We start from the raw sequence: 17,960 nt of genomic DNA, 5'->3' as shown, positions 1-17,960 counted from the left end.
TGCTGCATCGTCTAATGGCAGCCGTCCAATACCTGACAAGTCTCACAAGCCAAGTAAGCAAATGCTAGATAACATGCACGTACAGTACCCGTGCCTTATTTGGGCATTAAATCGTCTGTGTAGTTCAAATTCAATTTTCATTGCACAATATTTTGTGTTTTATACCTGTTTTTTTTAATTGGCGTTTTCATGTTTACTGACGCACATATGTACAGATATTTTCAATAGAACTTTGAAGAAGGGTTTGTGCATCTGTAATCACATTTTTATATAATACGGCTTTCCAACGGCTGTAAATGTTTTCTATGTGAAAGGACGGCCTTATATGCACACATTATATACCAGGTCCTACAGCGGTGGTGAAATTTGCTTAAATTTATTAGTCGATGCTCTAAGTATTGATTTTATGTTTGCATGCTCCTTCACGAAGCTGTCTGTATACGAGCAGCGACATTATCGCGAGATTATGATGACGCATCGTGACGAACCTGCGGACAAATTTATATTTAGAGCTACGACTGCACATTCTGTGAGTGAGGAAAGTTGAAATGATTTCGTTCAATGTGATTAAAAATTGAACAAGTTTCATAAGTTACGTTCCGACGGACTTCTGCGGAATTGCCAGATCATTAAATGCACTTTCTTGGGACTTCCGGTGCCTGACGCCGAAGAATAATAGAAAATTATCGTGAGCACGCGTATTTGTACCCCTCGTTCGCGAACATGCATGCCATGGCATAGCCTAATGTTTTACTGGCAGTATTATGGTGACGATATTAGAGACGATAGGAAATACACCGCAGGAGGGTTGCAAGCTGGGCCAGTTGGAATTTAGACATTCTTGGATAAAAACCAGCGCGAATTCAGACGAAGACAGAAGGAAGTAACCCTCGCAACCCTCTTGCAGTTCATTTCACATCGGGCTCTTTTCAGTGTTTAAACCAGCGGCTGTCCTTGTGGTTACTTCCTTCTGTCTTCGTCTGAATTCGCGCTGGTTTTTATCCAAGATAGGAAATACTAGTGAAATGAAGCACTGGCGTACGCTAAGGGTCCGAGAAGCCGTGCGAAATTTTCGGGTTGGGGGAAGGGAGGGGTAGCAACGAGGCCATGAACTTCGCTGGTCATCAAAAAACTAACAATAATTATGCTCTTGTCACAAGCCGTGCACAATGGGTACGCGAGTTTGATCTACGCTCTTACTCCATACGAGCAGCCATTTTCTGGAAAGCGCGAGCTTGTGACCGGGACAACTGCAAAACGAAGGAGACAATGCATTTTGTGTCGTCGTCTCCTTGCTGTTATTCCTGTCGTAAGCTAGCACTAACCACTTTACTCCTTATACACACTCGCCCAAGCAACTACCCTTGCGAGCAGACATTTTGGGATATCACTGAAGAAAACAATTGATGGTTATGTATAGAGAGAAACAAACAACATTTATTCAGGCCTGCGTAAACCCGGTGGGTTACCTACTGGCGCTACTCGCCGGACCCCGTGCAAGGGTTATGTAGAGTACGCCACTGCATCTGGAGGTTCCTTGTTTTTATTTTCAACTAATTTCTTTCTTGTTTTTTTTTCTCGCCATGTTTTCATTTTGTTTCCATTTGCTATCAACTTCGCCATTGAAGACAAATTTGTCCTGGTCCAGGATGAACTTTTCTTCAACTGCAAGGTTTCTGAAAAAACTGTATACCTTTCCCTTGTAGTCATACGGCTGCATTTCAGGTGCACACGTCAAATTTTGCTTTGCAAAAGCTCACTTCACCTTGGAGATTTTCCCCAAACTGGTCGATATCTACGGTATAAATCGTGATATGTCATAATATAGACCTTTTTTTGACAGCGTTGTAGGAGAAGATGTTCAGAATGCTGAAAGAAGTGAAGGTTGAGCTGGAAACACAAGGAAAAAGTTTAAAGCGATTGGAACAGATGCTGTCTGAACAAGGTGTCACAGAGAAGGCAGCTGGCGCCTCGGGGGCTGCAGTAAGCACTATAATTGATCTTCTGCCCCTGTCCTCACATGAAAATTTAGAGGAGGTGGAAGGTCATCTGCATTCTCAAGAGAGCCGGACTTCCTTCGTAAGCATTAATTTTCACACCCGTTTTAACTTGTTCAGAGTTTTTATATATATTGTCAGTGTACACTATAACTGATATTTTTACCATATAAAACACATGCATGGGGAAGGAAGAACTTGTCAACTAATTATTTTAGGCTGTGCTAAGGCCCTAAGGCACATTTTGCGAAGAAAACACTCAAATATTTTTAATGAGATGCTCCTGTTTCTGATACTAAAAGGCAGTCAGAAGCCGTAATTCATGGAATGGTTACATCATGTATAACCCTCTTATAAGATTATTGAAGTGCCACCAAAAATATGACATACTTGTGATAACCGGGTTTCGCACAAAATATTTTGAAAGAATGTGGTGGTATTTAGCAAGCATTTAACGTAACGGAAACATACTTGTACAGCTGCGCAATAAAAGCACTAAGCGCGCTAACTTATTCAGCACAACCCGCAGGAAAGATCAATGCATTCCCGGTAGGAGGAAGCCTCCGCATTGAATTCTTGACTTTGTTTTTTTAACGATACGCAAGTTTCATATTACCTATCTTTTTAGAACCTCCGTAATTACAGCACCCTAGGGGATCCTGTTATCGACTATAGAAACGTACGTAGTGCTGAAGCTTTCTCTGTGGTCAGAAGGCGTTCGTGAGATATCCCACGCCTCTTTTAACTCTTTCACTAGCTGGCAGCGGGAGATAAGGAAAGTCGCGACGCGTGCCTCTTCATGGTTACGTAGTCATGTAGAGGCAGCAGTCATTGCTTTTCGTGAGAGCTGGAAAGATAGAAGATGCCGAACAAATAATGAGCTCACAGCGGTGTGACTTCTTTCATATCTAAAACGCGCGTCCTCGCTCACGTACGCGTCCGTGCATCGCATGGTCTCCTGCAGGTTTCCGCAAGCTAAGTTTAAGCTGGCGTATACACTGTCAGGCTCAATGGTTCCAAACCGATAATGAAGAAAAGGATTACTGCAAAAAGCCTTTTGCTTTACCATGTAACGTACGCCGAAGTTGATGGGACCCCGACTGTTCCTTGTAACATCCGATATATTGTTGCAACCGGTATCGTGTATAAGTTGATTGATTGTAGGGTCTAACGCGCCGACGAAGCGCAGGCGATGAGGCGCGTTGTAGTGGAGGGATCCGGATTGATTTCGACGACCTGGGGATCTTTATCGTGCGCCGAAATCTCGTACACACGGGCGTTTTTGCTTTTCGCCTCCATCAGAAAAGCGGCTGCCGCGGCCGGGAATCGAGCCCGCGACCTCGTGCTCAGCAGCGCAACGCCTTAGCCACTCAGCCACCGCGGCGGGTGTCTTGTATAAGTTGGTGTCTTATATAAATCTTGTATATATATCAGGGTGTCGAACCGGAACCGAACCGAACCGAAAACCGGAACTGAACCGGTATTTTTTCCGGAACTGAACCCGAACCCGAACCGTTATTTTTTGAGCACGCTGAACCCGAACCGGAACTGAACCGGAAAAAGAAATAACGGTTACCGGTTCATGCCGAAACGGTTCGACCCTCTGTTGTTGATATTGCACAGTGAATGCAATTCAGGCCTTTTTTTCTTTCCCGTACCATCAACTTCGTACTTGCTCGCGCACTTTCCCCTCCAGACAATTGAACACTAATCACGCTCTATGTAACAACAGGGGAAATGAATGAGCACCAATGTAGCAGTGGTCTGTTGCTGCTGGAGGCGCGAGCGTAGTGCAAGCTGACCAAACGAAATGTCATTCTCGGCAGCGTGCAGGGGATATAAAACGACTTTGCCCTTCCCTAGCTGCGACTTCATTGGAGCAATCAGGCTGCAGGAGTGCTCCACTGCGCAACAGCGAAAGCTCACACCCGATGTGTGCAAACTTTTTGCATTTCATAATTTGTTTAAAAGGTCCGACACTATTAATACTTGACAAGTGTGACCGCAGGAGCTGCTCAGTGGCTAAGCCGTTTGCCCAACTCGCTACATTGCTTCTACTGCTACTCGTTCCGGAGGGGAGTACTGCTGTGGACTAATTAAAGAGCGTCTACCCAAAAAGTCCCATCTCATGCTCCACGTGTCAAATTTCCCTTTCATTTTGTAACCACATTATCTGTTATAAGATTCCGCAATGTAGCACACGGAACGATGGTAAGGGTTCAGGCGGTACGATGACATACTGATTGTAATGCACACTTTCGGTATCGCAAAAGGAATTGCAGTGGTCAGAGCAATAATGCAGTGACTGAGCGTTAACTAAAGCTTACTTTTAACAAAAGTGTGGCTAACACATTCGATAAGGTGACGGCTAACAAATTATTGGTGACCAAATATTCTAATTCATTGGTAGTATTTATGTGCCTGTTGTAGGATTTTTCTGTTTTGTTACACATATAAAAAAATGTGCGCCATTGGTATTAAGCGCTGGTATTTGAACGCGCCAGTACGCAGGACTAAATTTAAGGCTTCAAGGTTAGCGTGATGGGTGATTGCATAGCGACGATTGCGATTTCAACAAAAAAGGAAAGGGCAGAAAATATATCCCACCGTCATATCTCTTGGCGGTGGCTTTATGAATAGTCACTGGGACAACATAAAGTCTGAGCGAGAAAGAAGGTGGTAAATCGTCGCCACTTCATGTGTTTTTCTAATATCTCCAAATTGTTTAAAGTTTAAAGCTGTTTAAAGCTTTAAATTGTTTAAAGCTGCCCTTGGTGAGCAGCAGCATTTTGAATGTTAGTTTGTGTTTTGATTTGACGGTCGTTTTAAACTAGTAAATGTTTTTTTTCTAATTTCAGGGATAATTCAACTCATCAAACCGGTTCGCGAACCGGTTCAAGCTCCCGAACCGGTTCGCGAACCGGTTCGGTACGTGATTTTGTCGAATCGGAACTGAACCGGAACGAAATTATTTCACCCGAACCCGAACCGTAACCGAACCGGTATTTTTTTCGGTTCGACACTCTGATATATATATATATATATATATATATATATATATATATATATATATATATATGCTTGATCACACGTTGGCACGGTGGTGTCTGGCGGGTAAGCTTGCAACGGAGATTCCAGTAGTAGTAGTAGTAGTAGTAGTAGTAGTAGTAGTAGTATACTCGGTTACAACTCAAGAACGGCACCACCTTATGTAGCGTATCACTCCGTCAAAGCGCCGGACCCGTGACGTCAGTGCGCGCGCGTTTTGAAAGGGGTTTGCTATGAATGCGTGATATCGTCTGCCTTGTCTCACGCAGTTTGTTTGTCGTCACTGGAGTTGTTTATAAGCATATTAAGTCCAAAAAATCACGGGAACGGCTCACGCCATGTTCAAAATATTCCCGGTAACGCCCAACTTGCGCCGCGCGGAGAAACATCCGGCTACGGTGATAAGGCACAGCGGCAACTTCGGGTGCCGTTCTTAAGTTGTCACCGAGTATAGTAGTAGTAGTAGTAGTAGTAGTAGTAGTAGTAGTAGTAGTAGTAGTAGTAGTAGTAGTAGTAGTAGCAGTAGAAAACGTTTATTAGAGCCAAGGGGGAACGGAAAAGGGTGGTGGTGAGACGACGGCAGTACAAGATGCCTCTTGACCGGGCCGACTCGATGGCCCGAGAAACCAATGCCGCGCTTACAAAAAAAGGCCCGGGAGCTGCAATTCCAAGTCGGAATAGCGCGCGTGTCCCAAGGCATGGAGAAATCTCACGCTGGGTTAAATCTTATTTGTTGCATGGGCTCCCTACAAAGTTTAGTTCTTACTTTGTGACAAACGTAAGTCCACAGGAACTCACATTGCGGGAAACATTTAAGTGAAAGGTGATTAGGAACACATACGGCGTTTGCACATTTACAAACTTTGTAAAACCACAGCACGGTCAGTGCAGTATAAAATGGAAAGTGTGCCAGAGGAAGGGAGGACTTCCATCCAAGAAAGAATGCACGTTTTGTTTGCAGGCATAGTGCAAACAAATCGGTCTTTTCGAACAACGTAAATAGGATTTTGTCAGCTGCGTTCATTTATTTTTTGATCAGCTCGAATTTTTACAATAATCACATAATTATTCGTCTCGCCTACGATTATTGCATTTGTTTGCATTTTTTAGATAAGCTACTTGTCAACAATTGGCGGAGCAACAGCACAGGACTGCGTCCGTCACATCATGATGGACAACTTCGCTCAAGAGTTTTGTCTCACTGGGAGGAAAGGAAAAGGCCCATTTCTTGGCCTTCGACTCCTGGAATCCATCATGGGTAAGTTCATTTCTAAAACAGTTCGATATGCGGAATCCCTTGCGTGAATTGGTTGTTGCACTTGCGTGTAAATGTTATAAACCGAAGTAATATTCTGCCTTATTTTATTTTTTAAATGCGGCGCCATCATATTGACGGGCATATCTGTCACTAAAGAATTAGGAAAGTTGGCATTTACAGACGCATTCCAAAGCCTGTAAGCGACGCGTGTGTTACTTTTTCAGGAGTCAGTATCTTGGTCGGAAACTCCCTAGGGTCGGGATCAAACGGCACCTGAACTCTGCAAGGGCGTACCGCATGTATGAGCGAACGACCACCTAAGTAACGTCCACCACTTTCCGAGATGAAACTATTAAGACATCATAATAGGCGGTGCACAAAAATCTGCAGAAATTCAAGAAATTGTCTAGTGTACCATAAATATCCTTATGCCTCTTGTCTAGAGTTTGAGTTATTTATTCATATTTGGCTATGAGTAGCCAAAGACATTTTGTTACTTTGTTTTTAAGTTCTCTTTTCTTTCTTTTCGCCAGTGATATGTAACATTATAGCCTTTACTTTGCCACCGCTGTACTTTTCCGAAGATGCAAGGCGTTGTGCAGGGTTGGTCCGTTTTCGTTGTTTTTTATTCCTGTTTCCATCGTTCTTTTCCGAGCTTTTTAAGTTTAGTCTCCGTTTTTCGGAGTCCATGTATATGATGCATATTTTTTTATTTCGTCAGTAGATTTCAGTAAAGCTTTTATTTTTCTACTTTCTTATACTGTAGCTTTTATAAAATCTTTTCGACCAATTAGCTCCATTTACGCTATTAGTATGATGGCTGAATGCGTTATTTCCTGGAGTTATGCATTTTTGTGGAATGCAGGCGCTACACGGTTGGCTCTTTTTCGCTATTTTTTATTCGTAGTTCGAACGTCCTTTTGCGGGCTTTGCCGTTTAGCCCAGTTTGTGGGGGAGATGTGTAAGATATATGTTTGATTTCGTTAGATAGTGTTGGTGAAATTTTATTTGTAGTATTTTTGTTATTTTTTTGGTTTTTAAAATTCTGTTAGACCATTGATCTCCATCTAAGCAATGATAACCATTAAATGTATTGCTTTCGCCACCACTGAATGTTTATGCGAATGCAAGGTCCTCGATGCATTGGGATGGGGGGGTACTCGGCAAAGAATGCTACGCACTAAAAATGAATGTCTTCAAAAGCCCCGAGCGTGTAAAATGCCCTGCGACATAGACGGGATTGCCTGGTTGCTTTTCGCTTATGCTAGAATTGTCTGTTTGGGGGAATCTCTGTCAATGAAACTATAGTTCATGGTAGCGCTCATCCCGTCTGTCCGTGTATCAATGCTTAGCCCCTCAATCAAACTTAAGTGTTTTCAGCAACTTGCCCTACAGAAAACGCTGTACTCTCTTAGGGGGGATGGATAGCAAGTGTCCAAATACGTCTTCGGCTAACTTCGCTGCTTTTTGAGCAATCGGCTTGAAATTTTGGAGGGTATGTAAACTAAATCCCCACTAAGCGTGTGCGAAATTTCATGGGGAAATATTTATCAGTTCCTAAAATAAAAATCCCGAGTTTTTAGCTTTTTTTTCTCCGCTTAAGGAACATTTTCAGAAATGTTTTTGCAGGTACAGGGCTGAAACATTTTCTATATGTGTTACATGCCTCAGGCTTTCTTCTGAACCTAAATAATAATGGTGGCTATAACCGTTAATTTTTAAAAAATATTAGTTAGCAAAAACACAAATTTTATTGACTTTTGAGGGAAAAAAGTGTGAATAAAAAAAATGTTGGTGAGAAGATGGTTATTCTCGTTCAGAATGGGCTTATATCATTGATAAAGAATTCACAAAAAATGGTTTCGGAAACTTAAATAGTTGAAGAGAAAATGTTCCTTTTATAAGCGGAAATGATGTTTTGAGAATCGCACTTCAAACTTCTGGTTTCATTTTTTCAAATTGTCGCATTCTGCGATGATTCTGAGAAAACCTAAGCACAGTGGACTTCAGGCTTAAAGGATTCCGCGAATATGTCGTAAAATAAACCAGTTACGTTTCGCACTGCCTGTGCAGTGCTTTTTCAATAATGCAGCGCCATTGCGGCATAGAGTGAACTACAGAAAGAAAAATAAACGTTATCACACGTTTTTAAAAAAAAAATAACCATATAGATACCGCTGTGTGTGAAAACGAATATTGCAATGACTAGGCGGAAGCCGCAGTTAGGCAATGAAAAAAAAAAACACTAACAGATAGACCTGCTGGGCCTCGAACCAAAGTTATCAGCGCCAGTACTCAGTACACTACATCAAGGCTACAGAGCCCGAACGGAGGATTCGTTTTAGCCGTTGCTCAAAATAATAGCGCGTGTAGTAACATCAGACATGCCATGTAGGTGCTCTGTGCCGTGAAGCGTTTGGAAACACGCGGTGGGGCGTCACTTGGGGCGCGTTTGGAGCTATTTTTAAATGACTTCTGGTGCGCATCTTAAGATGCCACTTCGTGGGGATGTTCTCAAAGAGTGTTAGAATATTTTGGCACTATAATAAAAACTAAAATTCTTAGTCGGTTTTGCTATCCATCCCACCTTAAAGCTAAACCTTCCAAAAGACGTCAGGTCACGCGCTTCACGTCCTTTATTTTTTTAACACTTTCGCAACTGCTCTAGCTCCAGGTGTGCAAAGTAAAAAAAGCTGTTTTATATGTTCAAAATAAAAAAAAACAATTCGTTTGATACCCTTGAAACGGGTGGAACTTTCACAAAACGTTTTGTTTGATATTCACACAGCGGCCGTGCAGAAAAGTTCCCCTGGAGCAACAATTGTCTCTTTGCAAACATGCGTCGGTGTCTGGTTGCGATACGCACCATCGCGGTGCAAAAAAAGGTAACACTTTCTCTCTCGCTAAAAAACAATTCCAAATGTGCACAAAATTTGCTCATAACTAAAACAAAGTCATTGCATGCATTAAAGCTGCATTTGTCGTGAGTGGTCTGGGAGGAATAGCATAGAGTTTCTCACGGGAGAAGCAATCGCCTTCCTTTCTTTGAATCTGCCGCTTCGAAGACGCCACTCGTAATTAGTAGTTTTTTACCGCTTCTAGCGAAAACCTGCATATAACGAGTGTATTCCCGCCCAGATTTCAGGGCATTAAATCTCTGATAATTTTCTTGGAATTGTTGCACCTGCACCCTTGGAGTGTACTACTTGTTTTAATTTGCCCCCACTTCAGCAGCTCCCACACAGAACAACTCCAAAATTGTTTATAAAAACAATCCAACCTCCTACCTTTAAGTGACTAACGAGAAGGTGAAGCAGGCATGATAATCATGCATTTCCTCCCTTCGAATTTTTCGCCGCACTTCGAGTGGTGTTCAGCTAGACACCGTTATTCATTACACTTGTGAATCCGTTTGAATTACGTAGCCCATGAGGCATGGGATTGGGGTCCTTTAATTTACAAGTGTGTGTATGGGGGAAAACTTTTTATCGTCCCCAAATCATGTCTTTCTGAGCTCACGATATCTTCAGCGCAATTATAAAGAACAACAATATTTTGTATCACCTAAATTCGTAGACCAGAACATCAATAAAAAATACTTCAAACGGAAGGGCACAGAAAGGATCAGTTATCATTGGAAGGGATCATGAATCGAGCTGAACAGAGTATAAACGATAACTAAGAAACAAAGCAACACAGGGCAGTAATTTTTGCTTCAATTTATTTCTGACCCTACTCATTCTACAGAATTTAACCCACTAATTAAATAAATATTTTAGTGCAGTTGTTTGCGTGTTTCTTTTCTGTTTCTCTTTCCAAGCCTCGACCATCATCACTAGTAAAACGTTCACCAACAAGCAAATAAATGCTACCTATGCTTGAGCTTAAATAACCCTTGTTTATTTTTCAGAAATTCCGCGGGAACGTGCGGGTTGTGGGATAGCAGCATTCGCCATCTTCCAGGAACACCTAACCAAGATGCCGAAGGAGAAGGGTTCTCAGTTGTCTAAATCTTGCTGACCAAAAGAAGACTTCGTAATTTACTGAGCGCCCAATAAAGTTTTTTCCCCGTCGCTAAGCATTCTTTTAATTGAGCTTCCATACATGCACATTTCGTGCTTATTTCGCTGCTATAAAATGATGCTCGGCGAGCTGCAACGTCGATGAAGCTTAAGCCTTGCTGTCCTGGTGCAATGAGTATTGATTAAATTGGCACTGTTAATCTAAACATCAGATGTGTAGCGTATGTCCTAAATAAAAATTACGGGATGATTAGTCCAGAATAGAGCGAATAGGAGTACGCATACCCTTAATTTGTTGCGCTGCTAGATTGGATATTGAAATACACCTTGGGCCCCTTCTCCCCAATTTTTAAGGCTAATGATCTTTGTGCATAGTTTATCTTGTTTCGTCTGTACTACCAAAACTCATTTGTGTGTTTAGTGGTGCACGTTGGTGATAGGTGGACTGCAAAAGATTCTGCAAAGTTGTGGGAATTCCACTGCAATGTTAGAAAAACACAGCTTGAATGTTTGCGCAACGATGCTAAAAGGCCTGTTGCGGAAATGTTTCCGGAAAGTTCCAGAAATATTGCAGAAATGTCACTGCCAGGCAAGCAAACAATATTTCCTGAACGTTAAAGCAATAATGCCTAAACGATGCCGTAATCCCGAAAAAAAATGTTGCTGCAATATTGCAGTGATGTCATTGAAACGTTATACAATATTGCCTGAACGTAGTAGCAGTGATGCTCCAACGCGGCCCCAATGCTGGCGGACATGTTGCTGCAACGTTGCAAAAATGGAACTGATACGTTAGAAAAAAACAAAAAAAGAACGTTACATGCATGTTGAAGCAACGATGCTCGAGCCCTGCCTGCATGTAGGGGAAAATGTTGCTGCGACGTTTGAAAGAAACGTTGCTTGGACGTTGCAGCAACAGGGTTAACATGCTGCCTGCATGCTATAAAAATGTTGCTGGGAAACTGTAGCAATGTTACTCCAACGTTGCCAGAAGACATTGCCTGAACATTATAGCAACAATGTTCAAACGCTGTCTACATGTTGCAGAAATGTAGCACGAAAGTTGCTCCAAGATCGCAGCAACATTACCGCAACGTCGAAAATAACGTGATCTCAACGTTCCAACAACACCCTTCAAACGTTGCCCCAATGTTAGAGCAATGTTGATATCATGTTGACGCAATGTTTCTGGGAAACGTTGCATGAACGTTAAAAATTCCCCCGCATTTCCCCGAGGGGGAGAATGTGAAAGTGCGAATGCACGGTTGTCGGCCCGCTTGCGGCGCTTGCGCTCGGCCCCCGCAGCCCACCGCCTCGCCGCCTTCTCTTCCATCTCTTCAATCGGGTTTGTAGTATCACGTGTACACCACGCAGTTATCAAGCCGCTATAACGCCGCTGAGTCGCCAACGCACGCCGCTGACGACGTAGTTTGAATGCGTTAAAGATATAAGGCGCGTCACTAACACTGATATCACCGTCGCGTCCGTGGCTTGGTCGGTAGAGCGTCGCGCTGCGGCCGCAAAGTCCTCGGATCGAAACCTGGCGCCGGATGCTGTTTCTTTTTTAAATATAGAGGAGCACTGCGGACGCCGCCGCCGCCGCCGCCGGCGGTGGATGGTTTGGGGTCGCTTATAAAGTGCATTCGCACTTAAAAAAGCGGACATTAGCCACGTTATGGCAACATTAGAGGGAAACGTTGCAAAAACGTTCAGGTAACATTCTGTGCTACCAGGGTCACGTCTAGCAATTGCATTTCGTAGACGGAAAAGCGTTCGCAGATGCGTAGTCGTGCTGCTGACCGCTGTGCTTGTTCGCCCAGCGCAAAAAAGTTCTTCCCGCACCCTATTTTTACGCTGTACGGTAAAAATATCAGTTGATTTTATTTCCTTAGTACCTATATTGACTTCGCTGACTCTTCTCCCACCTTCAAGAGACCTTATATTTTCCTACTGGCGTACCAGTCAGCGAAGCGTCGCATGTGCGCTTGTGCAGCGCTTGTGTGAAGCGACCTTGACTTGGAGCTAGATACAGTGTACAAACTAACCAAATGAAGAAAGGCCCATTCTTCCATTCACAAACGTGTCCTGGCTTCGTGTCAACTGAGCGAACGAATTGCGACGACCCGTCGGCGGCCGGCGGACGAAACGCTGGGCCGACTGACTCGATCTGTCTGAAGGCCGGGGAGCCGTGCAGTAGCGCAGCCAATAGACCCTATGCAAAATGCGCCCCGCCATCTCACGTCGACTCCGGTAACTAGATCCGCCATTTTGGTACGGTCGTTTGAAACCGAAACCAAGTAGCAAAACATGGAAGGCGGGCATTGACCGCTCTTGGTGATGGACTACAATGCCGGAGCATTGCTGCGTGCGGCAGTGCACGCAACGAGGAAATACCGGTCCAGATGGAGAAAAGGCACGTGAAGTTCCACGCTCTTGAACGAACTTTCTGACGCGAACTATGCCGGCGCGAGCAACCTTTGTGACACGCTGGGCGCGGTGCGCTGGGAGCGAATATTTGTCATTGGTTCGCTAAGCGCGGGATTTCGTAGTCGCTGTACGGATGAAAAATACAGCTGCGTTGGAGTTCCGTGGTTCAGCCTTTGTATTCTAAATGAAGCCTGAGCGTCCGCTGTCAGTCACCTATTTATGACTGACAGAGGCGCTCGAGCGGGGAAACAGTACCACACGTTGTCAAAATTAGGCTTTATTTCTTCACTCGTCCCTGTGGCTCTACGCCCGCTTCATTTCATTGTTAAATGGTACCGCTTAGCCCCTACACGAGCCTTTATCTTACCTAGGGCTGTAAACTTTTCTTGCCGCACTACGCCGTCACGGCGCGGTTGAAAATTTCCTCTTTGGCGGGCGCGCACGGTATCAGAGTATGTTGTTAGTTTCTTTTCGGTGAATTTAGCCGCGTGTCGTTGCGGAAGTGGCGTACACTGTTTTATGATGATCTGACGTTGAAAAATTCGAGTTTCTGCACTTGGTTCCTGATTTTCCGGGCTGACAGGTTTGTTTACGTCAAGTTAACTTGTTGCCCATTGTCATTTCAGCCACGATGTATTTACTGTCAAATATTTTGCGACTAAAATACACACTCACTCCTCTAGTTTGTCACATACGGCATGCTTACCTCCGACGTAATGATAGTGGCCATTGATGTAGGTAGCTGAGGCAATTTTCAAGTATACATAAAAAAAAGACGGCCAGGGTTGCATCAGTCTGCCGCGCATCAGCTTGAGTGCTTTTGCTTTTTTTGTATCCACAGTGAAAATCCCAGTAGATTAAAATACTTCGCTGATTTATAACGCGTGCAGTATAGCAAACTGTGGATATAAATGGAACAAAGGGAAGCATTCGCGCACCCCTGCATGCAGCGGTCTAGTAAACACGACGTTGCCCAGCCTCTGCGTGCTCGTGAGATGACCACGGCGTGATGTGGCTTGAATGCTTGCTGGTAGCTCATAGGTGACCCTCCAGGTGCCATGCCAGTCCTTGTTTCTGTTACCGTGGGGGGTGAGGCCAGCAAAACTGAGGCAAAAAACCCATTCCAAAGGCTACCAAGTTTTCTCCCAAGCGCTTGCACGGCACTTTATTGCTGCTCGCATTGCTCCTGCACTCGACGTGCGCCGAACAGACGCAATGGCAAGGGAAGGGAGGGGCCATTTTCTTGCGGGCTTCTCCAGTCAATGTCTTGGACACTCGCTGGCTTGATGCCCTGCTGTCTCAGACGTCCCCACTGTTGTGGCAGCTGTGCGCGCAAGCTCCGGTGGCGCCTCTTTAAAACCTTGGGCTTGCAAGAGGAAGAGTAGGTGCACAGCCGCCAAGATGTGACTGCATGCTCTACTGCAACCCGCCGGGCACTCGCACGCTGCCTCCACAATCTCCCTACTGTCCGTCTCAGAGGTGAGACACACAACATAGGGCCGGCCAATTTTTCTTTGGGAGCGAAATCAGCTGCTGACCACATGGATGAGGCTCAACCTGCAAGAACAGACAGAGTAACAGTAAATATCACTCAGGGAAGAACAGGACTAGTCCGCTACAGTTTATGCTAAAGGGACAGAGCAGAAAGTCAGCAATGATGACAGCAATGATGTCAAAATTGTTTTTCAAGTTCGAGCGTGCAAGTATCGCTGCATGCTTTGTTAATGTACTTTCAAGAGAAGGAAGTTTAACATTTATAAACCTCACCGCGGGTAATGATACCAGTACCCGCATATTCGTGTTCGTCATAACTTAAGCAAGCAATATTATGATTATGTAGAACTTACTTTCAAAACCTTTCTAGATAAACAGGTAAACATTCGGGCTATACCGATGACCCATCGAATTTAAAAAAAAAAAATTTAGTTCAGTGAGTTCGAGTTAACGAGGTTTTACGGTATTATCTGTTCGGGCACACTCAAAACATGCGCTTTAGAAACTACCACAACCACCCCACTGCCAAAAAAGGACAAGCCAGACGCACAAACAGATTTTTGCGGCAGGACATGCGCAATAAATAATGAAAACACACACAAAACAGAAAATTCAACGCGCATGTGCACTTTTGTAGTTGACTTCGCCGCAAAGCACGAATGCTTTGCGGCAAACGCGCGGGCGGACGACCGTCACGGAAAACGGCCGCAACCTTTCCGTAAACATCTTCGCCAAAAATAATCTCGTAAATTCTATGTACGCCGTTTCAATCCACCCACTAGCGGCACGGTCTGGCGATTGTCGCTTTCCTCTTTCAGGGTTACTGCAACAGGGTCCCCGCTACGCATTTGCATGGTAAACAACGGTGAACAAAGTGCTATACAAATGCTCATACCGGTTAACTCGGGTCAAGGAAAAAAACAAGATTTACTTACTGCGAGTCGCACGTGTTTGCCCGCACCGATGAAGGCGAGCAATGCGGCTCGGTGGCTTGGCGGCATGCCCTGCTCCGATGCCGCTCGGATGGGTCTTTGGCACGGCACCACGAGTGGTATGAGTCCTCAGACACAGTCGGCAGCGCAGACGAGTCCTTCGCCCACAATCCGTGGTCGGGACCCGGAAAACGGAGTCCAGTTTGAGCCATACCGCGTCACCGTAACCTACTCTTCCACAGTAAACAATAAGAGACTTCGCGATCGTCGCCCGTACCAATATGGCGGACGGTCTTGTTTACATCAGTGTTGCTAGATCACCAAGCAATTTCGCATAGGGTCTATTGCAAGCTCGGCTCCTCGCGACGTCACACGAAAACGCCACAGAAAATGGGCGAGCGTAAAGAGAGGAGGACAGCATTTTCGAATTAATTTTTCTACTAAATAAAATCGCGTAAACGCGCCCAGAGTGGTCGAAACATGGCCTGGGGACTCCAGACTACAATTTGCGCTAGTAATCCCGCAATGTTTACATATCACTTCAGTGTCCCTTTAAGCATTCTGAACTTGCCGTGGTGCAAACTGTTGAGAGCAGATGCCGCCAAGCCTACATGCGTCGGAAGGTTCGGACAGTGTCTTTTTTGTGTGTGGAACGTAGCTTGTTCGAACGGGGCTAGTCGGCTGTACGATGTCGTCTCACGTACGCTGAAACTGTACGCCGCGTACCATCGGCATACAGCAAGTGTAACCAAGCGGTCACAGGTCAGCATTACTCGAGAGCGGGTATTTTGCTGCCGTCTGGAAAGGCTGGCTGGTTTCCCACGCAATACTTAATCACAAGCAACTTTCTCACGTTTCCAGATAGTGCTTCTAACAGTATGAACTCCGGTTTATCTACGTTGTCTGCCCGAGAAAATCGGAGCTTTGTCCCGCTTTCGGATACGCCACTCTGTCAATCTATGTACGCGATACGGCCATAGAGATACGGCTGCAGCAGCCGCACCGTCGGCTGCTCCCGCAACAACAAAAAATTGTTTGTTTAGAAAAATTCCAGCATTTGAATGGCACGTTAATTTGTACTACAAATAAGAAAAAGGTGTATTTCGTACTACACTACACAAAATAATGGCAATTATTGTTGTTATGACGTCATTATGACGTCACGCGGGGCCCACTGCCAAAAGAAAAAGGTCACTTTCTTTGTTTTTTGATGTCTAGTTGGCGCATGCGCAGTAAGGCTCGTCCACCGTTCCTGAACGTCCGGTCTGAACCTGCTGTGCTTCTCTTTGCCACCACTGGCGGCGCTGGTGTCGCAAACGAGCAAACGGCGGAGCAGCCACCGAACGTCGCTCACGGAGGGCGACGATTTCGGGCATGTATGCCTTCCTAAATGCTACACGAAAGCTGTCGATTAAAATATGTCTGCCGAGTCACACCAGCATTACCTCGCCATTTATCACGCACTGTTTTGATAAATCACAGAGACGTGGTCTTTTCTACCATTATTGGCGCCAGAGGTTCTCGACGGCTGGCTCTCCAATGGCAGTCGAAAGTGGCAGCCATTCAGCATTCACCCTCCTTCCCAGCCTCAGGCTCGGAGGGGCAAATTAATATAACAATGCCTTAATTTAAACACCCGCCGGAACGGCGGCATGGAACTGGCGTCTTCCCACGTAGTGGGGGATGCCATACCACTGCCGCGGAACCGGCATGTAACATTAATATAAACAGTGCGTCCCCACCAGGTGGGGACGCCACCTACGAATTCCAAAATAAGACGAAACTTTTCTATGGCGCGTGTTCTCCCCGTGTACTACCCTATGAGTACATCTCGTATTTCGCAGTGCGCATGCGCATTCGTCCGCGCGGAGAGAATTGCGTGGGGTAAACGCTAGTTCCCGATTGCATGGAAAAGACGTTAGAGAGTTATAGCAGATCGGAAAAAACGGTTCCGGTACGGTAACATCTACCGTCTGGACGCCACCGCGCATGCGCAGAACCTTACCGTATACCGGAGCGACTTGGTCGCACGGTACCGAGACGGTCCGTCGTTCGAAAGCGGGCGGCCGCTTTGGAAGAGTTTGGGAGACGTACGACCGGCTCACGCCTAGTCGAACGGATTGTAAATATGAGATCGCGAAGAAAAATGAGGTTGCAACAAGTTAAATCCGCGCGATTCTGACAGCTCAAGCAGCAAGCGAAACACAGTCCCGGCCCAACTGCCGTGGCTTGTGTCGTCGAGCGACGCATGTCCGATAGCTTCTTTTAGATTAAATAAAGGCGATACTGCTACATAATTTGTATTGACAGCCACATGGGGCCCGTCTACAAATCGACTAGCGTAGCTTATTTAGTGGCTCTAAAATCGACGAGTGAGGAACAGGCGGTGTCAGGGCGAGGGACTCTCAAATACAACGAGAAACAGCCAGCCGTATGCACTGAGAGCCCCAATAAAAAAAAAAAAGTATGTACTGAGAGCCCAGCTTGACCTGCTGGCGCCATCTATTGAAATGTCGTAGAGGTAAAATGCCCGCTTCATGTTCACGGAGTCGCAGTTCGAATCTCCGTAGGGGCGTTGGGTGCTTTTTTTTTTTTTGTAATACTGTTTTTAGCGCTTTTGAGAACTGGAAACTAATACTTACGCACAGGAAACGCCACAGACTCACGAAAAATTGCCAACGACGTACAACACAAGTCGCTCCCAGAGTCCCAGTCACGGTAGCATGGACGGTAGTTACGGTCTGCTATAAGTCTTAAAACGAGCCTTCCCGGTACGGTCCGG

General features: G+C 45.2%; 1 protein-coding gene across 1 annotated transcript in view; it reads left to right on the top strand.

The window, feature by feature from the left end:
• LOC144143026 (uncharacterized) overlaps positions 1 to 6,580 on the top strand; it is a 16,090-nt gene extending 9,510 nt beyond the window's left edge. The window contains exons 2-6 of the mRNA XM_077674847.1: positions 1 to 167; positions 1,726 to 1,733; positions 1,852 to 2,079; positions 6,156 to 6,303; positions 6,528 to 6,580. The exon at positions 1 to 167 is cut by the window's left edge and continues 292 nt beyond it. Coding sequence (XP_077530973.1) covers positions 1 to 167; positions 1,726 to 1,733; positions 1,852 to 2,079; positions 6,156 to 6,303; positions 6,528 to 6,580 — 604 coding nt within the window. The remainder of the gene's footprint in view (positions 168 to 1,725; positions 1,734 to 1,851; positions 2,080 to 6,155; positions 6,304 to 6,527) is intronic.
• Positions 6,581 to 17,960: the final 11,380 nt, after the last annotated feature.

This window comes from Haemaphysalis longicornis, unplaced genomic scaffold (assembly GCF_048455015.1).
Source record: "Haemaphysalis longicornis isolate Haplotype H1 unplaced genomic scaffold, Haemaphysalis longicornis Haplotype H1 scaffold_6, whole genome shotgun sequence".
In the NCBI taxonomy this organism is placed as follows: domain Eukaryota; kingdom Metazoa; phylum Arthropoda; class Arachnida; order Ixodida; family Ixodidae; genus Haemaphysalis; species Haemaphysalis longicornis.
This window is presented reverse-complemented; position numbering and strand designations above follow the sequence as displayed.